Source organism: Podarcis filfolensis, assembly GCF_964270895.1.
Source record: "Podarcis filfolensis genome assembly, chromosome: 7".
NCBI lineage: Eukaryota > Metazoa > Chordata > Lepidosauria > Squamata > Lacertidae > Podarcis > Podarcis filfolensis.
Window position 1 is genome coordinate 53518285 of NC_139603.1, and position 23920 is coordinate 53542204.

The 23920-nt window shown below is 43.5% G+C and overlaps 1 protein-coding gene across 1 annotated transcript in view; it reads left to right on the forward strand.

The window, feature by feature from the left end:
* The first annotated feature begins 2174 nt into the window (after positions 1 to 2174).
* XKR4 (XK related 4) overlaps positions 2175 to 23920 on the forward strand; it is a 120744-nt gene continuing 98998 nt past the window's right edge. Inside the window, exon 1 of the mRNA XM_083622985.1 lies at positions 2175 to 4394. Coding sequence (XP_083479111.1) covers positions 3532 to 4394 — 863 coding nt within the window. The 5' untranslated portion in view covers positions 2175 to 3531. The remainder of the gene's footprint in view (positions 4395 to 23920) is intronic.

Below are 23920 nucleotides of genomic sequence, written 5' to 3' on the forward strand. Positions count from 1 at the left end.
GGTGATGCATGCTCTGGCAACCTCTCCACTGGATTATTGTAATGTAGGGATGCAGAACCTGTGAACACCCAGGTGTTGCTAGACTAAAACTCCCATCTGCTGGGACTGACCATGCTGCTGGGACTGATGTGAGTTGTTGTCCAGCAACATCTGGGGGCCAATGGTTTCCATAATGGCATGTGTTATATGTAAAGGTAAAGGACCCCTGACAGTTAAGTCCAGTCACGAACGACTCTGCGGTTGTGGTGCTCATCTCACTTTACTGGCCGAGGGAGCCGATCTTTGTCCGCAGAGTTTTTCTGGGTCATGTGGCCAGCATGACTAAGCCACTTCTGGTGAAACCAGAGCAGTGCACGGAAATGCCATTTACCTTCCTGCCGGAGCGGTACCTATTTATCTACTTGCACTTTGACGTGCTTTCGAACTGCTAGGTTGGCAGGAGCTCGGACCAAGCAACAGGAGCTCATCCCGATGTGGGGATTCAAACCACTGACCTTCCAGTCGGCAAGTCCTAGTCTCAGTGGTTTAGACCACAGTACCACCCACATCCCATGTTATATGTAGGGCTGCCTTAATTATGATCCAGAAGCTTCAGTCACTGCAAAGCTCCTAAATTTTGATGGGTACAAGAAGGAAATGCAAACAAATGAAACTAAATATAAATTAGCAGGTAGATCTTCATGCTTGACTCCATTAGCAGGCACCAGAAATCTGTGTTTCCATTCTCATTAGTATCATCACAGGGTTGTTGTGGAGATTAATTGAGGAGGAGAACCACACATGCCACCTTGAGCTCCTTGCAGGGGAAAGGTAGGATATAAATGCATTTAATGATGATGATGATAGCATTTATCTGTCACTACAAAAGTGCCTCAAAGTGACTTACAATAATAGAAGCATATGTGATACAAAAATTAAAAGACATCAAAATTATAAAAGAACATCAGCTGAAGAAGAGTACTCATCCTGCAATAAAATAAAAGGGCAAATCCTATCCCACCATACTAAAAGACAAACACCAATACAGGCTTGGATATCATCAAAACTTATGACCCCAACGAAAAGCCAAATACTTGAGTGAAGTTGATAATGATGGTGCCTGGTGCATCTCTCTGGGGAGAGCAGTGCAAAACTGGGCAGTCACTACTGAAAAGGAACTTCTCATGTGGCCACATTATGCACTGTCCATGGAGGGTGTACACAAAGATGCAACACAGGTTCTGGGAAGGTTCATGTAGGGAAAGGTGCTTGGTCTGTGTGCCAGTATTTCCCCCTGAGTATGCTCTTTCATGTAGTTGCTATTGGTTGCTGAGATACATGGTTGTGCAAAGACACTTGCATATGGTCCATATAGAAGGCTTAGTTTCTAAAACTAAGAGCAAAGTGGTACTGAAGCCAATACTTTCTAGAATCTGTACCCTGGACCTGATGCCTTGGCTTTGGGTGCTACGAACACAAGAACCTTTGCTACTAAACCCAAGCCTATCAGGCATCCAGCAGCACTCTGAACATGCTCGGAGGCAGGCTCTTGTTCCAAACCCAAATCCTAATACGGCTTCCGCCACCCATTTAAATGGATGCCATGAAGAAACTGTGCAATATTCAAAATTATGAGCTGAGCCCTCAGCTCCGTCCGCCAGGTCTCCTTGTGGGAGCGGAACCTTCAACAAGGTGCCTAAGATGTGAGGAGTGCAATGAGCCGAAAAACGACGCGATACCCGGGCGCTGGGTTTTCCCTGTGTGGCAAACGGAGCTCCCCCGTCTCTTGCACCGGTCCAAGTTAAGACGTCTCTAAGAGACAACGGGCTCTTTCTGCCAGGTGAGCGACTCTGTCCTTTCGCGCTTCGCCTGCCTGCCCACGAGCGACGCGCCTCGCCAAGGAGGCGCTAATCCTCCGTAGCCTTTCTTCTTGTCAGCTGCGCTGTTGGTCTGGCTCGTCCTAACCGACACCCTCATGCTAATGTGCCTGTCTCCAATCCCCAGCAAATGGCCTCAGGCGGGGATTGCTCACTTGGCTTTGTGGAAGAGGGGGATAAGGACGCCTCTTGTGCGAAGGCACTTCCAGCTGAAGGCAGCGCCACGAAAACTCACTCGCTCTGCTCCCGAGACTGCTGCTTCAGCCGTTTGATTCCAGCGCGCGCGACGCCCCCCCCCCCCGCCACTCATCCCCCGCCTCCCCACCAGCGTGGAGCTGGCGCGCCGCCAAGAAAGGCTTTCCCGCGTCCGCCCCGCCTCCCTCCCTCGTGGCACACATACATAATGCATCCGTGTAACAGGAGCAGGTCCCTCCTCGGGCATGGCCCGTCGCACGCGAGCCGCCTCCCGGTCCCCTCCCTCCTACCCCCGTGCGCCACCTGCTGCGGAAGACTCCCCTCCTCTTCGTCGCCACGCGGCCTGAGGTAACAAAGCACTGCTAATGAGGCAGCCGCCTGCGCGGCTCCGCTCACTCGCCCCTACCAAGAAGGCGGGAAACCAGCTTCCCCCACCTCCCCGCCCCGCCCCGCGAGCACCTGCTCCGCTTGACTGGCGTCCGGAAGGGCAACTAGACCCCTCGCGGCAAGCACGCGCTTCTGCGCGGATGGGCACCTGCAACTTCTCCCACGCGGCCCCATCACCTCAGCTGCAGCTCCGCGGCTGTCTCCTCGCGCCCGCCCAGCTTGCAGCCTCGAAACAGGCTCAGGGCCACAGCGGCGTGGCACTAAACAGCCTAAGTGGGCAGCGGCAGCAAGTCTGTGGTGGAACTCCAGTCTCTACCTCTCCCCTCACGTATATACATATTTATATATTTCCCACCCGCCGAAATACCCCCCACAGGTGTGTTCCCGTCAAATAAAATCCCCCGGCCGCTTAGAGGGCAATCTTGGTAGCCCTCACCGTGTCCCCTGAATACAAGTAGCCACCCTTTCTCCTCCGCTCTGCAAAGGAAGGCGGACGCCTCTCCCGCCCGTCCTTCCCGGAACGTTTTCTGCAGACCACCCCTCAACGCTTCTCGTCTAGGCGATTCATTCTTTCTCCCCTCAAATCCCCTCATCCTGTTGCATCGGCTGCTTGCTCCACAGCGTCCCCTCCCCAGCGCCATCGCCTCCCTCCCTCCCTCCTGGGCGCCAGGGCTGCTCTGTGTGTGTGTGCGCTCTCGCGCGCGTGTGTGTATTGGGGAGGGGGGAGAGGGATGAGGTCATCCTCTTTCCCGGCGTCAGTCAGCTGGGTGGCGGCGGCAGCAGCGGCGGCGGCGGCAAAGCGGCGGGGCGGGCCAGGCCGAGGAAAGGATGGTCTGCTTCGGGGACCGCTCCCCGGGCTGCTCGCGCCTGGGGCTGGGCGGGTGAGCGGGTCTCCCCGCAGGCAGGCGGCGCTCCAGCAGCGCCCGCAGGCGCCGCTGGCCCAGCCCCGTCAGCGCCCCGAGAAGAGCCGCCGAGCGAGCGGCTTGTCCGCGGCAGCAGCGGCGGGGGAGGGAGGGGGCGGACTCCAAGGGGCTCCCGGACGGGGTCCCTCTCCCTGCCGCCGCCGCTCCTGCCGCCGCCTTCCAGCCGCATCATGGCCGCGAAGTCCGACGGGGGGCGGCTGAAGATGAAGAAGGGCAGCGAGGTGGCGTTCACGCCGCTGCAGAACTCGGAGCACTCGGGCTCGGTGCAGGCGCTGGCCTCGGGCTTGCCCTCGGCGGCGGGGCCCGGCGGCGCCGAAGACGACGAGGCGCCTGGCGGCGGCGGCGGCGGCTGCTGCTCATCCGGCGGCTGCCGCTGCTGCTGTAGCGGCGGCGGCGGCGGCGGCGGTCGGGCGGCCGGGGGCTCGCGGGGCTCGGGCGGCGGCTCGTCCTCGCTGTGCCTGCGGCTGGGCCGGGAGCAGCGGCGCTACACGCTGTGGGACGGGCTCTGGATCCTGGCGGCCGTGGCCGTGTACTTCGCGGACGTGGGCACGGACCTCTGGCTGGCGGTCGACTACTACCTGCGCGGCCAGCGCTGGTGGTTTGGGCTGACGCTCTTCTTCGTGCTGCTGGGCTCGCTCTCGGTGCAGGTCTTCAGCTTCCGCTGGTTCGTGCACGACTTCAGCAGCGAGGACGGGGCGGCGGCGGCGGCGGCGGCGGCAGCGCCCGGCTCCTCGTCGGCCGGCGGCCACGGCGAGAGCAAGCTGCTGGTGAGCAGCGGTTCCGCCGCGGGGGACATGGAGGCCGGCGCCCGGCCCGGCACGCCGCAGAGGCAGGCGTCCAACGCCAGCAAGGGCAACGCCACCAACAGCACCAACAGCAGCAGCAGCACCAACGCCGCCGCCGGAGGAGCGGCAGGGGCGGGCGGCGGCGGCGGCGGCATCCGGCCCCCCAAGAGCCGGTCCGCCTCCTGCGCCTTCTGCATCTGGCTCATGCAGTCGCTCATCCACATCCTGCAGCTGGGGCAGATCTGGAGGTAAGGCAGGCGCGCTCATCACGCTCACCTTCCTTGAACTCCCTCCAGCCACGCTGCGCTAAGGAAGGCGCGCAGCCGGGCCTCGGTCGCCTGGGAAAGTCTCCTAAGAGGCTCCGAGCCGGCGACTAGCCTAGCCGGGTCTGACGCCGAGGCCCGGTTGCCTTAACTCTTGGGGAGGCGGGGTGGGGGCCCATCACAGTCTGCCCACCCCCCGCGCTTCTCCAAGGGCAACTGTCTCGTGTCGTGCGCCTTGAACTCTCTGTGTGTCAACGGCCGGGCTTGAATTAACTGACCCGTCAAGGCATCGATTCCTTGCGTGTGCTTGCCCCTGCTGCCACTTAGGGCTTTTCAGGAGCGGCTGAATAGGCACACAATGGAGAGATGGCATCCACGCCCCTTAGGAGACTCGTTTGTTTTTGCACTGTGGGGCTGCGTGATGCTGAGACCTCGCCTGTTTCCCAGCTTGTCTCCTGAGCTTTAAAAGCAGAGATGCGCTTGGCGGGTAATAATGGGTGGGGTCATTCCAAATTCTGAAGCGGAAATACCATATCACTAGGATAATCCATGTGTCTGCTTAAAAAGGAGCACACGCAAATTCCAGCCGCAGCTTCAATTGACTTGTTCAGTCACAAGGCGTTATTTCTGAAGCTGTTACTTGTTAAAAAGTAATATGGGGAACAAGCACATGGTTAGTTGTTTAAGGGTCCTATGGCTTTGGTGCCATAGTCACCTTATGAAAAGGTATACGCAAGAAGTTTAGAGAAGAGGAGCATTGTAAAAGACTGTAGTTTCAAAATCCTGAATAGGTGTTGCAGGCTGCACATTTAGTTAGCACTCACTTCTGAGTAAAGGTGGACCCGGCTGTATTGTAAGATGAGTTTGTCAGCAGACTTTGGTTCTCCACACAAAATAAAAGTGTTCGTATGCGCACCCTGTTAAGTCACTTTGAGACCAACAAATGGAATTAATAGTAATAATAAATTAGCATTCACTTTAAAGTGTAATAAAGTATTTGGACAAATTTAGAGAAATGTTAATTTAACCTCTGCATTAAACTACTGTACTTTTTAAAAGGCTCCATGTAACTTCAGGGTGGGTGTGTGTGTGTGTGTGTGTGTCTACTTGATCAAAGTAGAATTCAAGAACCTTGGTTAAGCTTGAAATTGTGATCCAGCTGAAATGACTGCAGATTTTATTATGGGACTGACTAGGATCAGTGGGTTTCCTTTCTTAGTAGCTATGAAGGACACTGCAGGTGAGTACATAGCTGCCTGATTGAATCAATGTGTAAAAAAGTGTTAGAGCACTTAAAAATAGAGGACTATAGTCACTTTGTTCCTGGAGATCTTGGTTGGTGGTCTTACTTAGTACCGACAGCAAGTGTTTTTAGTGATTTATTTAAAAATTGAGGTGGAATGGCTGCAGTGAATTTTAACTGATAGTTGATATTTGTTTTTTAAAGTATATCTGAACCTGTATATAGAACTATATAAAAAGTAACATATGATATAGCTTACAGTTGATGATAATATTGGAGATTCTGGCTTTGTGACTAAAGGTATATTTCAATCTTTGTGTTCATGGATATTTTCTTATAATGTTTCTGAAGGAAGAGAATATTTCTAAAATTCTGCTGTAACATAATATGGAACTTCTTCATTCCAAAATGACATCCACCTTTATCTCCATTACTTCTATTTTAGTCAAAGATCTTTTTATTAAACTGGCCACACCCTATTGCTCACATACTTTGGTTATTTGGACTGTAATCCAGATAATTGATTTCAAAATGTTGTGTCATGACCTGGAAGAAAGAGAGGGGCCATGTGACCTGGGTGAGCACAAAGCAGCTCACTGTTTAGGACACCGTCAGGACTTCCAGGTGAGGATTTGTTAAACTAGGGGTGCTCCCTAGCTAAGGTTGTACAGCAGGGGAGGGGAACTGGATTCAGCCAGTGGAGTGGATTCAGAACTCCCCCACCCTTGTGGGCCACTTTGACAGGTGGGTGGGGCCAGCCAACTGTAAATCACCTGGCACCACCATGACTTCAAAGGAAATAATCTGGAGTGCTCCTGATTCTTCCTTTTTTTCTTTGCAGGCATATCTTGAGTTCAAGAAGTGGTTGCAAAGGACCAATCTTTCTTTGTAGCCACTTCTTCAAATCAAACCACACCTGCAAAGGAAGGTTTTAACTGCAGATTAAACTCTGCATCTCCACTCTGAATTCAATTTAGGGACACACACAAAAAGAATCATTAGCATTTTCTAGCTATGTTCACACCCCTTCTTCCCCTGAAGTCAAAGGCCAGCACTTTTTAAAATTTTCCTGCCACTGAGCAGGGTCTCAGGAAAAGATACCAAAATCTTAAAAGCACTGACTTTTAGCTCCAAGGGGGGCGGGGAAAGTGTGCACTTTTATTCCTTTGGCCATGGACTGAAATTTCAATATGTGCCATATCTGATCTCATATATGATGTCAGCCCTAGCAAATGTAGATGGGGTTAGCCAAAATGACCTTCCAAAGCTGGCGAGTCTCATTTGATCCATGGGCTGAAGGTTCCCCACTACTGTTGTATGATATTGAGAAGATGGCATCATTGTTGAATGCTAGAATTGGAAACTACATGCAGCCTTTGAGACACTTTAGCATTGCCTCCTCATTCTTATCAGAATATCTGCTTTTATTTTAAAAATGAGGGCTTATTACTTTTCCCACCATGAGAATCAACACTATTTTTAAAAAATCACACATTTACACACTTTAGAATTTTGATATGTACATTGTTTATCATTTTTTCACCAAAGATAGGCATTAATAGTTGTTTTTTAAAAATACACGAAAAGCAGATATATGGCAAAGCTTGGGGTTCAAAAGTAGGCATTCGTCATCATTTTAAAATTTCATATATATATCCATTCCATGTTGCAGGATATTTTGGACCAAAAGGTATATAAACTAAACATAATACTATATTAGACCCCGTTTGGTAAAGCACATGAGAATCACTAATAAAAATATTATTAAGAATCATGTAGATACATCGGAAATCTAGGCTGAAAATTGTTTTATGTGATATATTTAATATGTATTATTACATGTACAGACAAATTATTCTAGCATTTGTTGTTGTTGATGTTGTTATATTGGCTCTATTTCTGACCGCACTTGGTGCAGTTAACAGTCAAGCAAAGCCTAGTAAAGTAACAGTTTTGTCACTTCTCATTTCTGTGTTTTCCCTGCTAACATTTCCTGGCCTTAGCAGTAGGGCTGGAGGTGCTGTGGGTCATTTAGAGAAAGTGGAAAAGGAAGAATATCAGCAAGAATTCAGGAGACAAGCATTGATATTTCCCAGCAGTAGCACTGGTCTTCTATCCCATCATCTTAATGTACTTGGAACTTTGGAAGTTGCACAGGATATGGTGAAAAGTACTTTGCACTAACAGAACAAGAGAGCAGCACTGGCCAGTGAGGTGGGTCTCTGGCTGGCACCCAGTAGCAATCATCCAGCGCAGCAAAGCTCATTCTTACTAGTAACTATCAGGAATCCAGAACCATGTGAATGCATGGTTGCTGAGTGACTAATAGTTCCTAGTGTTAGAATTGGCTTCCAACATAGGTGGTGGTGCTAGTCGGACAGCAACCATGTGCTTCCACAGTGCTGACTGAGACACACCCTGCCACCTCATGACAGTTAACAACAAACTGCAGCTTTTCCTCTCCTATCTTGATTGCCCTGCAGGGGTGGCTGATGATTTCCTCTAGCAAGACACCTCAATGGCTATCAGTAGGCATGTGTGAATCCCTATCCCACCATCCTGTGCGTAGACTGAATCTTTCTCGTTGTCCCGTGTTGCATGCAAAAGTCTATCCTCCCCTGCCCTTGTGCAGTGAACTGCATGTTTTGCACTGTTCATATTTATGGTTAGACATCTTCATTACACTTTCATTACCTAAGGAATCATGTCCAAGCAGTGCCTATTTTAATCTTAGTCGAACCAATTTCTTTTGTAAAGTCAATAGCCTGGGACATTTCCCCTTTTTTGGACATACTGTTGCATAACTAAATAGTGACTTGTTGCCACAGTTACTAAAGGTAAGAAATATTTTTTGGAAACAACAATGCCCACATAACCTACACCACACCAAATTCATTCAAAGGCTAATGGGGTATATAAGACAAGGAGGAGCTTTAGTTCCAGGATACACTTTGAAATGCTGAAACATATGGAATTTGTGCAAAAATGTGAAAAAAATTCTGACATCCCTAGCTGCAACTGCAGGAGACATCTGTTGAAATGGTTGCAAGGAGAGACAGAAGGATGGCTGGGGAGGGAGGACAGAAGTAGAGAGGATATATCATGTTCCCCTTCCCCACTTTTTTCCTCTTTCTTTCCTAGAGATGTAAATTGCTGGTTCTTTGGTATATTTGCCCTCTCATATAATCTCACGATAAAATATGTAATTCACTTATAATTGTGACATTTGTTAAGCCACTGAATTGTTGGAACCCATTTATTCTTGGTAATACAGCTAAGTTCAAATTTTCTTTACAAATATAAATGCTATTGTTGAAAACAGTTATGTATTATTATTTTTAATTAAAGCATACTAATTGGGAATTAATGGGGGTTTTAATGTTGCATGCACAGGGTGATGCTGTGAAAAAGCTACTTAAAATGATTAAAATGAACATTTTACTAGGGTGCGTGGAAAGTGATGCCTGCCACTGATGACACTTGATTTATGAATAATAATTAAAACTGCCTTCTTTGTGTTCTGCCTCTCATTTCTACAAATGTCAATGCTGAACTCTGGCATAGAATGCACAAACAAAAAGTTGAAACAGGTATTGGAGGTGATCAGGGAGTTCATGTTCCTGCTATAGTCTGAATACTTGATACAGCCAGATAGTTGTTTTGCTTCAGCCGGGAGTCAGAGTCTTATCACCTTATGGGATTTTATTGTTTATTCTTATCTTTTATCGTCCCCTTCCTATTGAATTTCTCAGTATAAAGCTATGGATATTTTGACAAATATATGCATGTTGTATTGATGGTATGTGTATGTACATGCAGCACTCTTAACTCACATCTTGTGTGTGCTATAACAGACTTACTGGAAATGAGAATCTACCCCATAAATGTGCTTTCAGCAAGTGCCGGAAGAAGCAGTTATTTCAATGAAGGTTCTGGGAAGCACAACATGAGCAATGATGTCATTTGGAAGTATTCAAATGGTGCAGGCAGGTGGAGGCATCTTCCTATCTTGTGGGAAGGTAGAGAGATGTGGATTTCTTTCTCTGATTTTTACTAATCTGGCTTCTTTTCCCACCAAATGTAAAAAAAAATAATTCATAGAAACACAGAGTTGGAAGGGACTTAGGAGGTCATCTAATTCACCCCCCTGTGCAATGCAGGATGCAACCACTGCATCTCTAACAAATGTTTATCCAGTCTCTGCTTAAATAATTCCAGTGACGAAGACTTCATCACCTTATGAGGCTGTCTGGCTTTTCCTGCTAGCTAAAATTTGCTTTCCTGCACTTCCCCAAAGGCAGATCTAGGGGCGCGCAGCCAATTTGGTCGCACCACATGCAGAGCTTCTGGGTCGGTGTAGCAAGCACCACAACTATGATGTTGAACGGGAGGTGAGGGGGCACCGGATTTTGGTGTTGCACAGGGCACTACTGAAATTTGAGATGCCGAGGTCTGCCACTGACTTTCCTTTTGTTCTTGTCCTTCTCTTTGGGTCAACAAATATATATTTTACTACCACACTATAGAAAGCTCTAGCTACCCAGCCTAGCTCTGAAGTAGAGATTCCCCCCTCTTCTTTCTGTTATTTGGAGTGGGGAATGGCTTCCTCAAAATATATCTGCAAAAATCTGCATCTGAAATTAGTCCAGTATAGCTGCATAGTATAGCTGGCGGGGGGGGGGGGGCAGGGTGTGAATAGTGGAGAGAACATTACAAAGCCCAGCTGAGACTGAAAGTTACTCACTTACTTAACTTATACATACATACTTTCTCAAAGTGGCTTCTATACAACAACAACAACAACAACTCCATAGCCAGACTAGCGTAATTTAGTACATACAGGGGCTATGATGGCCAAGCCTGCCACTCACTCAAGTGTAAAAAATGTTAATTATTTATTTTAAAGTGTATACCTTGCCCAATTTTCAAAAGAAATTCAAGGAACCTAATAAATTCAAATGCAACAACCATATTAAAATATATTCCTATTGCAACATTACATTATAAAATCAAAATATCAATATACAGTCATACCTTGGGTTACAGACGCTTCAGGTTGCATTTTTTCGGGTTACGGACCTGCCAAAACCTGGAAGTACCAGAACAGGTTACTTCTAGGTTTTGGCGGTTGCGCATGCACAAAAGTGCTAAATCGCACTTTGCGCATGTGCAGAAGTGCTGAATCGCAACCCACACATGTGCAGACACACCGCTGTGGGTTGTGAATGCTGCGGGTTGTGAACGTGCATCCCACATGGATCATGTTCACATCCCGAGCGTCCACTGTATATCAAATCTAAACCACAATAAATAATTTCAAAACAACCACCAGAACCAAAACATCAGAGATTAAACAATCAGCCACATGCATCTATAAGCAGCCACATTTTTTACCAACTAGCTAAAAATAGTGCAGTGATGGGGCTTGGCGCATCTCACTTAGTAAGGTGTTCCAGAGGACACGAACTACTAACCTTGCCCTCGTCACTGGAAGCTGTGCCTCAGGGTGTGAGAGATTTAGAGCAGGGCAACAGATGATGACAGAGCATGTGCAGCGGGACATATGAAGGTAAATCTTAAGTAACCCAGTCACAAGCTTTTAGGTCTTTAAAAATTAGCACTAGCACCTTGAATTGAATCTGGAAACAAACCAAGAGTTCACTGCTAATTTGGCCACTCATGGATTCAAATTTATCATGTATTTCTAAAGTAGGGGAATGGGTTGTTCATTTTGTTTCTGTATATGGGCATGATGAATTAAATCACAGACCAGTCATGGTTTGTGAATCCTTTCATTCCATTTTGAACTGTGTTTGGTAAAGCAAGTCATTTTTTGGGACAGGGTGAGGACACAAAAATAACTTGATTAATCCCTAGGCCCAATTCAAGCTGAATTGGGACTTGGGCATCACTGGGACTTGGGCATCACTGAGAATGCCACATAATCTGACTCTTTCCCTTCCAAGTTCCTAGGAGCTCCTCAACCCCTTCCTGGCTGCTTCTGCTAGTGCATCAGTAATTCCTCCTGACATTGTTGCTCCCTTTTTCAACAGCAGCAGCTGGCAAGGAAGGCACTCCATCCTTCTGTCCCTTTTCCTCTATCCCTTTATCTTCTCCTTCTCTCTCTCTCTCCATCCCATTCTCCTTTATTCCCATGAGCAGAAAATAATGTGTTTGTAGTATGTGTATGAATGAATAATTTTCTTGTGCTCACAAGAAAATCATGTATGCATATGAGTGTACATGATACTTTGCATTAGGGTGAATGTCTGAAACTGTCTCAGAAATAGATGTTGTATGAGTAAGACATACAGTGATCTGTGATTTGTGTTAGGAACATTTCCTGTTCTTGCACATGGCCCCATAGTTCTCCTAGTTCCCCTCCCATCTCTCTTCAGTAAGTTTGTGTCGTTCTAATTCTAATGTATTCAAAACCTCAACATATGTGATTATTGCAACCTTTATTGAGTGAAGAGTCTGTGGAATTTCAATTCTTGTTCAGTGCAAAATCAGATCATACTAATAGTATAGATAAGACCTGTAGGTCTTACAGGTGGGGGAAACAAAACAAAAGAGAAAATATTAAAGTGGCAGGGGCTGATATTAGAGGAAGCTCCTCAAATAAGTTACTATATGCTAAATAAAAGAGCAGGTAACAAGTGAAGAGAAAAAAGGGAAACCTGGCAAAATTAAAATAATTCAATTTTTGAATAAAGTGGAAATTATTAAGTATAGTAATAAAAGTGTTCATTAAAACTGATAAGGAAAAATATTTTCATGACTTTCTCAATTCAATGCATTATCTGGGGAGTATCATCTAAATTAGAAATAATAATGGCTTGCTGCTGTAATGCATGAGACGGAAGTAGCACCAAAGAGAGAACAATCCCTGGGGCAGAATGGAATCCCCAGTAAATCTCTGAAGGCACTCAACAGCATTACGTAACCCTGATACAAATGCATATAGCTAGAAAGGATGTGGTTGGGGACGAGTGAAACTCCTGAATTCAACTTTTAATGGGTGGGGATGTTTAAAGCACAGGGAGCTAATAATTTAGCACCGGTTTTTCAAGACAAAGTAGACACCAAGGAATGTGGAAATTATAAAGGTGTTAAGTTAATGAACCATATAATGAAGTTGTGGGAAAGGCTCATGGTACAATGTCCTAGACACAAGTAGATGAGGTCAGTGATAATCAATTCTTTTCCAGACTAGGGAAAAAATACAATCAATGCCACTTTGTGCCTAGATTTCTACAAATGAAATACTGGCTAGTAATAGTGTCTGATGATCTGCGCAGCATTTTTTACCCCTGGAAAAAAATCAAACAAGTCCTAAGTAATATAAAATTCCTAATTTGGATATAATAAGGGCATTTATCATATAATTAGAGGCTCTCTTTCAGGTCTGAGCTGAACCTATTTCAGTAAAGTTTGTCATAGTGATTAGTGCTTAATAGCAGTGGTTTAGTATTGTGGTTGGGGAAATCTAGAACAATGGATCGGAGTGTATATTTTGGGAACACGAAGAAACACTGCAGGATGTGATGCAAAATTAGAGTAGGCTGGGACTATAGCCCAGTTCAGATGATAATTCTAAACCACCTAATAAATGATTGTGAACAAACCATGGTGAATGTCAGGCTCACATGCTCTCCATTAATCCCCCTCCTTTGAACTTGAGAGGAGCAGAGTATAAGTTTCTGCATTCACATTAGAACAAACCTCAGTTCCATGTTACATACAAGAAAATGAGGTTTGTTCTAGCTAAAGAGGGGGTTCGTTCACAGTTCCACTTGTCCTGTGCCTAGAAAGCATGGGTCTGAGAGCTTTCTCACTTGTCCCATGTTTGCTAGGATAAGGGCTTTTCCACACTACCGTTTGCCCCACCACTTTCCCCTGCTTTAGCAATGAATTGGAACCAATGGCAGTCCACAGAAAGCCAGATTGCCGTTTGCTCTGATTCAACACTAATCCATGGGTTTTCCCAGGGAAAAGTGGCAGGGAAATGGAAGTGTGGATAAGCCCTTAGTTAACTAATTTGGATATCAAATCACAATTTAATCTGGTTTTCTTAAACTAACTTCTTTCAGAACAAACCATAACTCCATGAATTGATGCAAAACAAGGAGCTGCAGTTTGTTCTTAAGTAAAAAGTGAAAGCTTCAATTTTCATGCAGGTAAACCCAGGGCTCATTCCTACTCACCTAAAGCATGATCAGAACCAGGACTATGTTTGCATCAGTACACAGAAACTAGAATGACACAGGGAACAGCTGTGGTACAAGGAAGGTGACTGTATGCTGGTGAGAAGGACCCAAATCATTCTATACATGTATGAATGATTTTTGGGATGCATTCATTGTACATATGAAGGTCCTACACTGTGATGCTGGAAAAAGGTAGTTTAAACCTGCATGGATTGTAGTATGGGATGAACAATACAGGAAAATGCTTGGATGGAAAGGTTAAAAGCAAAGATGACAAATGGAATGGCATAAGTGTAGTGTATGGAATTGAAGACAAATGTATCTATTTTGAATATATAAGGAACTTCTTTTTCACAAGTCAGAATAACCGCTTTCCTAGTCTGTAATTCTCAATTTCGACTTGTACATTTTTACTTATCCATAATGTTTTAGGAAAGAGGTTAAAGCACAAGACAATTACAGTGGTACCTCGGGTTACAAACTTAATTCATTCCGGAGGTCCGTTCTTAACCCCAAACCGTTCTTAACCTGAGGTGCACTTTCGCTAATGGGGCCTTCCGTGCCACCACCACATGATTTTCATTATCCTGGGGCAAAGTTCTCAACCCAAGGTACTACTTTTGGGTTAGCAGAGTTTGTAACCCAGTGTGTTTGTAACTCAAAGTGTTTGTAACCCAAAGTACCACTGTACTGTAAGAAAATAACACAGTCCAGAATAAAAAAAGTTCCTTAAAATACTTGCTCTAGACCAGGGACGTCCAACTCCCAATAAACTGTGATCTACTCACAGTATAAAAAAACTGACAGTGATCTACCCATTGTCGTAAAAAGACTGGCAGTGATCTCACCAAAATTATGGAGCTTTTTTAGGAAGCCAAAGTTTTTTGCTTTCTTTGTAAAAAGGTCACTGAGGGGCCAGAGATCAACGAGGATATACAAGGAACACCCCACACTCTACCAGTAGATTGCGATCTACCTGTTGGACATGCCTGCTCTAGATTAGTCAAATTTTATTACTTATTTGTGGACACCCAAATCATGTTGCAAACAACTCACCTGAATTTTGAAACACTGTTTTGAAAATCACATGAATTTTAAAATATGTTTTCCATCTGACACAGGAGTGCTCAGAGTTCAAGAAAAAGCATTCTGAAGCTTCTTTGGACTCCATATTTCTTTGGATCACATACATTGGATACCAAGTGCTAAAAGTTGGGGAAATATGCTTTGTTTTTTGGTGTTTCAGCTATGACCCAAATGTGTGGGATCAACTATGACCTCAAGGTTAAAGGCTGTAGTATCTTTCTTTTTTCTTTTCCCCCTCTTTTCGGGAATGTGTAAAAACTAGTTTTAAAATGGTACATGTAAACAGTGAAATGACAAAGGCCACTCAAACTCCATAGCCTGTTTGTTTGTTTGTTTGTTTACCATATTCAGTGACAGCAAGGGTCAAGAGGATCATGTGTATGTTCATTGAGCCCTGTCCCTCTAGGCTGTGTCTGAATTGGAGTCTATCCCAGTTATATTTTCAGTGCTTTCAATTCATGTTGCTTGCAGCACATTTCCCTCTTGCTGCGTGATCCTTGTCAGCAACTGTAACTCATGCTGGTTTCTCTCTCTCTCTCACACACACACACACGTTTTCACATGTTGTCCAATTCTAGAATAACTTGTCTAACTCATGGAACTCCAAGGGTGTATTTGTATGTTTGTCAATTGTTTGTCAATCCTTTCAGCCAATATTTTAATTTCTCAGATGTGATAGTCAAGGGTACTGGTTAACATTACATTTATGTCTACTGGGACACTATCACTTGAAGCATTCCTCCCCTCCTTTTTGACTGGGGGCATTTTACCACAGTAATTGGAAGTTACATTGATTTTTAGATGAGCCTCACCTAGATGCTATTTGTGGGCTGCGCTTTATAGTGACATAAAATCAAGATTTAATGTTGAAGACAAGATGGCATTGCATTTCTGAAGTAATTAGGACATGTTTCACATAATGTGTTTTACACGAACATTTTGCTTATTCATATATTGTTCTAATTTTAGGGCATGTTATTGCTAGTAGGTATGATAACAGTCCATCTCACAACATGGAAGTAGCCCCCCCCTCCCAAGTTTAATCTGAGCTAGGATTTACCATGGCTCACCCCAGAAGAACATACTTTGAATGTCTTGGAATGTTGACTATCAATAATATGTAAGCAATAGTTATGAAGAGAATGCATCTGTTCATAGAGAGAATGCCTTTCCATTACTAATCACAGTTAGTCCACGGATATTTGGGATTAGAGAGGAGGACTTCATGTGGTTTCCACATAGGTGCACACTGCAACAATCTCTGTTTCTGTCTCTCTCATAGTGCTTTGTCTGATGGATAGGTGTACTTCTCATTAATTTATCCCTCTTTTGGTTTGCTAGTCTAGGACTTGCTTTTACCCTCTGCTTCTTGGATACTGTGGGTATAAAATGTGTTGTATGTCAGTTATACATGTTGTATCTCATGAAAGGCCAAATATGTGGATAGAGAAAAGTAGATGATCCCCCAGAAATACAGATTCACACCTGATATATTCCAGAAATATCTATATTAATGATGCATCATATTTATGAATATTAACTTTAGCAAGACAGGTGACTTCAGTGCTGTGCTGCTGTTTATTTCTTGGCATGAGAAATGTTTTTGCACTCAAGGAAGTAAGAATGGGAATTGAACTAATGCTGAAAATGGCCTCATGCTTATGTAGAGTGTAATTCATTGATATGAATGAGTTTTTTAAAGGTAGTAGCTGAATGCTGCCAAGGCCACACTTGCACTGTCTGGGTATATTATTCAAAACATTTGTGCACAAAGTCTTCACTTTCTTCTAGATCAATATGCCCACATCTTTTTACACAAAGTTGTCAAGCTGATGTGTGCACTGGACTGGGTCTGAAGTTTCTGTGTCTTTTGAGAATGTTATATTTGGTTATGAAAAAAAAAAAAACCTTACAGATACATCCACGGGGTAATATGGCAACTCACATTCCCCTCTTCTCTGAGTACGTAAGAGAGGTGCTTATCATTGCCTGTTAGGGGAAAATAAAACTTCCCACTGCTGACTGGCAAGGGAGCCAGTGTGGTGTAGTGGTTAAGAGCGGTAGTCTCGTAATCTGGGGAACTGGGTTCGTGCCCCCGCTCCTCCACATGCAGCTGCTGGGTGACCTTGGGCTAGTCACACTTCTCTGAAGTCTCTCAGCCCCACTCACCTCACAGAGTGTTAGCTGCTTTGAAACTCCTTAGGGTAGTGATGGAAGCAGGATATCAAATCCAAACTCTTCTTCTTCTTCTTCTTTATGGAATGGTGAGGCCACTACTGCATCTGCAGCCCTCCTGTGATGATGGATGATCAGAAAACAAGGCCAGGATGATCACTGTGCCAACATGCAACTGGTATAGTGATCAGGCACAGATTAGGTCTGATATCATAACATGACAATAGTGGGATCAGCTCAGGATCTAATGGCTCCCAGGATGGCTTAGCCACAACCCTCCCAGCCTCTGGAACACCCTGTTTTGGAGCTTTCTACAGGCTATTACCAGCAGCATACCCACCACCAGCACTTCTGCCCACCCAAAAGTTCAGCAGGCAGAATGGAAAGCTCTGAACCAGTAGCATGCAGCAGGTGGCCAGTTTGCCCAATAGAGCTGGGTGGAGGAACACCTCTGTCCAATCCAAGTCCCTCCTACCCAAACCTGGTAAACATGGGAGATGGTTTGGTCTGTTGCTTTCAAAGGAAAATTAGAATTTCTTATGGCTCTCTGTTCCTTGATGGATAAGTCGCTGAAAAAGAACATGTTGTAACAGGATATAAATATTTAACATTAGAATATTAATGATAAGATGATTCTTCCTGAGGAGCCGAGGAGCCAGAGGTAGCTGATAGGGAAGTTAGGGATGCATCTTATTTTCCCCCAGTACCAAACTCCAAACTCCAAGGTTTATGCATTTGACAGGGGAGGTTGTGAGAGTTCGTGTTAATTGTGAATGGTTTATAAAACAATTCAGTGTTACCTCTCATGCCCACTATTTTCAGGAAAATTACTTACAAAACACTAGGTGAGATTAAATTAATAATTTTTATCCATCCCAAAACTGTAAAGGTTACCCTTGCAGGAAAACCAAAGCAGTTATCCTTCAAAATTAAGTAGGATCAATCTCTTCCAAAGGGTCAAATCTGCTTGCAAATTTCATCTAATTCTGCTAGAAATTAAAAAATCTATAGATATTTTCTTTTAAAAGAAAGTCGTTGTCATCAAACTTTTAAAAAAGTGCTCAACACACAAGATCCTGGTTGTATTTGCTTGTAATTTGGTAGGTTTAATACACTCTGAAGGGCTACTGTGCCTGCAAATTTCATTGATTTTTTGCAAAAGCAAAAAGTTATATAGTAATTACCTTCTCCCATAGTGAATGGGCCTTTTGTCTGAAACAGATTTGGCCTGGGACCCCGAACTGAATTGGGCAGCCTTTGAATTACTTCGGACCAAGGCAGGCTGTGTTTCAAAGCTCCTAATTGCTTTAGTACTAAATCTTCTGTTGAGTATACACTCATAGTACTTATGATATTGCAAGAAATATTCTACTCAAGCTGGCACTGCCATGCAAGGAATATTGCTGTTTTTCTCAGTACCAAATGATTTGAGAATACCATCTGCAGCAAACCGGGGAACTTATTCTGTGTTAAATACTTTATTAAATTTTACATTGCAAAAACATATAATATTTGGCAGAAAATAATAAGGCTATAATAGCAATGTCTTTTTTTAAAAAAAACAAACAATAGTGCCAGCATGCACTTTAAAAATGGGATAAAACTGCCAAATTAAGGGGCTGCTCCACAGCAGCAACAATCAGTTGCTCTTCCAGCAGTAGGTGGCACTGCAACCAGAAATAGGAAGCTAGCTGTATAATTACTTTTGTTCTAATTTATAAAGCTATAATTCAGTTCCTTGTTAATTCTTGCCTAGTCTCTTCTCAATAATAATCTGATATAATGTCACCAATATAATAAAAGACACCAGGACTCTCTGCCATTGCAGTTTTTGCTCTGGAAAGGTTCAACTTTGACAGAATCATCAAAAGGAATTTTTTGCTAGTTTTTGCCTAGCAACAAGGCATCTCTGGGAAATGGGGGTAGTGCAGTCTTCTTCCCTAATCTATGCCAACTGACCACATTTTCAAATATTTTGCCTCCTCATAGGAGTCATAAGAACGATTATACAGAGGTGCAGACCAATTGTGTACTAACTCTTAAAGAAATTCCAGAGGGTCAACCCTTTGCACTTCAGTAGGAATGGCAAGGGAACCCAAGATGGTTAAAAATAAGAAGAGAGATCAGAAATAACTTGGATGTAACTCTGGACGTGACTAGTGAAAAGAGTCCCGACAAAAGAAACCATCCATGCACAAAAATCAATGAGTGGAAACCATCAAATACAGTACGGGGTGAAACTTGTTGCCAGCAGGTTTCACAACCCAGAGTGTGTTGTCCTCACCCCTGCCCCTTACAGGCCTCCAGAGCTGCTGCCTGTGACATGCATACGAGTATGTCATCTTCCACATGACACCAATCTAGATTAGAATTGGCCTTTCCCTCAGTGGCCAGATGACCTCACAATGTCAACTGGATGTAAGGCTGCCAGAGATAAGGCATGGCTGGTCAAGCTGCCTGTCAGCCACAACTAAAGGTACCCTTTTCTTTCAGAGAAAGCACCGTTGATGCAGTTTAACCTAGTTGCTGAACTTGTTCCTGGGGGAAAGTTCTGTTAATAGCAGACACATGATCATGAAGTCCAGTGGGATAGTTTGGGATCGAAACACAATGTGACAGTCTCTGCTGCGGCAGTTAAAGCTCACAGACCAATGCCAGAAAGGATGTGATGGCAGCAAGAGGTGATTAAGGTGACCAAGGCAGACAAATATTTTCAAGCTTATTATTTTCATTTTTTTCAGGATGGCAAAAATGCCAGTAAAACAGGTAACCTGAAGTAAGGGATTATTTTGTTGGTTGAGGGCAGTTCAGTGAGTTCAATAAGATGCTGCCAGAGGGGGTTGAATTGTCATCACTAGGGATGGGAGAGACGTTTGTCCAGTCTGCAGTTTCATGTGCCCCTACCAAAGGCACACTTCTTAAGCCAATGCACAAACTGAAGCACAGCTCTCCTTCAAAATTTGCACTGCAATGCAGTTCTTCAACTTAAAAATGCATAGGAATGTATATACATTAGTGAAATGTGCACAAGAACAAACATATTAGGGAAAATAACACACACAAATGCATGCTATTAGGAGAAAATCCATTGCAAAAATGCATACACTAAGCAAAAACAGCATACAAGACTGCCTATACTAGGAAAAACATGCATGAAATGTATATGAAATTTCACGTCAACTTTCAAATTATCAAACATATTTGGAAATGAACTTAAGACTGGAAAATGAACTTAAGACCCAAACTGACAATCATTCCTAGCCATCCCAAGTACTTTGAAGAAGAGAGATTTAGAACTTACCCATGAGGAACTCCAAGGACTTTACAAAGTGCCATTAACAAAACAAACAGATGGTGTGGTAGTGTGGCATGTGTGAAGCTAGGCAAATAAAGCCATCTATCTTGTTGTAGATCAGGGAAAGCATAAATAGTGACAGTTCAATTTTCCTTACATTAACAGTAATGAGAGTGAAACCTGAGTTGTCACAAAACAACAGCAGCAGTTGCATCTAACCAACTTAACTGCCTCATATATCATGACTAAGAGAACTACCTGTTTCTGCAGAACATGTTTTAAAATCAGCCCACTTCAGGCTGCTGAAATGCTGAGCTTCATGATACCATTGGCTGCTGCATAGGCTAGTAAGCGTTTTGGATAGGATTAAGTCACTGCTCTACTGGTGCAACATCGCTGTGGTGATGTGATGTTGCAGATGGAGTCAGTACTTCAGGTTGCTGCACCATATTTGGTGAGGTAGCATGACAGGAATACAGCTAAAGCACCATGGTGCAAATTTAACTAGGACTTCAATCCTATACACATTTCCCTAGCAATAAGCCCCACTGAAATCAGTGGGACTGCCTTCTCAGTAGACATTTATCGAATTGCACTGTTGTGCAATTCAATTCACCACCTGTACCTGCAGGGGTTGTGTTGTAACAATGTATTTGAGGACTGCAGGTTTTGAGGATTGCAGTTCACAAAGGGGTAAATCCACACAACATAATCTAAGACAAACTTGGTAGAAGAGCAAATACCTGTCAAATAGCACAGTTATATGCTAAGACTTAATATGGAATTATTGCTTTAGATAGCCACCATCATATAGTTTGTAGCAAGGACTTCAAATGTAATTTAATTAAATGAAGCTGAATGGCTCAAGGAGCATGTTGGTGAAGTATTTAAAAGTGATTCATGTTAAAGTTACATTTATGTGTGTGCACTTTGCTTGCACAAATGTTTAATACAATAACTGAAAACTACACATAACACAACCTTATTAGGAAAAATAAATCCCTTAACAGTTTATACACAGTGTATCAGGCAAGAAAATGCTACTGCAATCAAAGCAATTAACAAAGATTTACCAGAATGAAGCCAAATACAGTAGAGGATAATTAATGAGGCTGACACAACTCAATAATAACTACTTTGAACTCTAAACAATAGTGCATGAACGCATGTGTCAGAAGGACAGATTTTAATTACTGTCAGCAACAATTTACTATGGGTTAATTAAGAATTTGTGATAACTGATTACTGAAATAAGGGCTATGCTAGGATTCTTAAGTATGACATTTCCTCTTGTTGTCTGTGCAGTTATGCAGGTGACATTGTAATATAAATACAAAAGTGCCCCCAACAAAATAAATGGGAAACCGGATGTTCTGGTATGTGATTGTATCCTGGGCTACATAAAATGATTCATTCTTTCTTTTTCTTTGTGACTGTTACCTTTTCACAGTATCATATTAGGCTGTATTTTGTGCAGAAAAGGAAATAATCCTCTATTCAAAAACCACTTCTTTAATAATTTATTGGGGTTTGTAGATTGTCCATAAAGAAATATGAGTAAAGTAATAGTAATTTAATATGTGAAGCAAGTGAAGTAGCTTTTCTCCAACATGTATGATCTAAATAAGGTGTGACAGTTTAGGGTCTCCATTCGCCCCATGGCACATTAGTATGAAACTTGGCAAGTGGCTATAGTGCTCTTATATCTTCTGGAAGAGTGAATGAAAGATGCATTATTCAAAGATGGTATTAGTCTGCTTGTTGACAATAAGTCTGCATTTCCAATTTACATCCCTTTGTAATTGTTGCCTTTAATAGGCTAATGTGATTTTTTGTGTGTGTTTCACTCATAAACTAGATGTTCAGTACAATAGTTCAAATGCAATGTCAAAATAGTAACTTGACACAGAAACTAGAATAGGGTGGTTTTTTAAAGGTGGCAGTCTTTTTCCAAGCTGTATGAAACTGTATGCCTTCAGGAAGGTGTAGCCAATGGTGTTGTTGTCCAGATGCTGTTCCCATCAGGCCCATATGGCCATTGGTCATGGATAATGGGAGTTGTAGTCCATGTAGAGGAAACCACTTTGGCTTACTGAGTAGATCCATTAAGTGAGATCTGTTTAGAGCCTATTGAGTTATATGCCAGTATCTGTACTTCAATAATGTGCTTTGAATAAATGTACTAAATGTGCGCTCTATGTGGAGCTACCTTTGAAGGTGACCCGGAAACTACAACCAATCCAGAACACGGCAGCTAGACTGGTGACTGGGAGTGGCCACCAAGACCACATAACTCTTGAAAGACCTACATTGACTCCCAGTACGTTTCCGAGCACAATTCAAAGTATTGGTGCTGGCCTTTAAAGCCCTAAACGGCCTCGGCCCCTATCGTTCTGCCCAGACACTGAGGTCCAGTGCCAAGGGCCTTCTGGCGGTTCCCTTGTTGTGAAAAGCCAAGTTACAGGGTACCAGGCAGAGGGCCTTCTTGGTAGTGGCACCCTCCCTGTGGAACACCCTCCCGCCAGATATCAAAGAGAAAAACAACTACCAGACTTTTAGAAAACATCTGAAGGCAGCCCTGTTTAGGGAACCTTTTAATGTTTGACAGATTATTGTATTTTAATATTGTGTTGGAAGCCACCCAGAGTGGCTGGGGAAACCCAGCCAGATGGGTGGGTTATAAATAAATTATTATTATTATTATTATTATTATTATTATTATTATTATTATCAACAACAACAACAACAACAACATTATTATTACTGAAATATGAACAAAGCTAATGCATAGACTAGATTTATTTTGGGAAGAGCACTTAATTATAAATGCAACAGTATTTGGAAATATCTTATTTCAGGGCATCGTTATTATTTCCAGTATGATAGGTGCTCGTGCAGCTGGAACATCTGCACACCACAACTTCACTGCTGTCTTTATGTTGTCAATAGCCCACCATTGTGAAGGGATTTCCACACCTTAATATGTATGCTCTGAAAATATGCATGTTGTAGCAAACAGTTTCAGAATCAAATATAAAACAACAGAAAGACTGTTATCTTTAGATGAATATTGCTGGGTGAATATTTATCTTCCCAAAGTAAATTAAGTTCTGAAGCAGACAGAGATTTGCATGCTTACAGTCTAGTCCAAGCCTACTGATTTTTTGTTTACTCTCCAGGCATGATTTTGAACAGATAATAAAATTGCTGGTAGAAATACAGTCACAACAAATTCAGGTCTTCCACATTTTGATATTGTCCCACAGATATATATTGTCACATGCTATGAAATCAAGAAGTTTAGACATCAGACCGTAGAATTTATGCTTACAGTAAATATCTTGTCAAACAGGATTCAAGTTCCCAGGGAAAGATTCCTTAGGGTGGGGGTCCCTAGATAAATTAGGGCTGCTGGGTAGAAATGTTCAGTGGTTTTATAATGTGCTATCATGATAACAAGCATAGCACTCATTTTTTAAACAATAGAAGCATCAGTTAACTG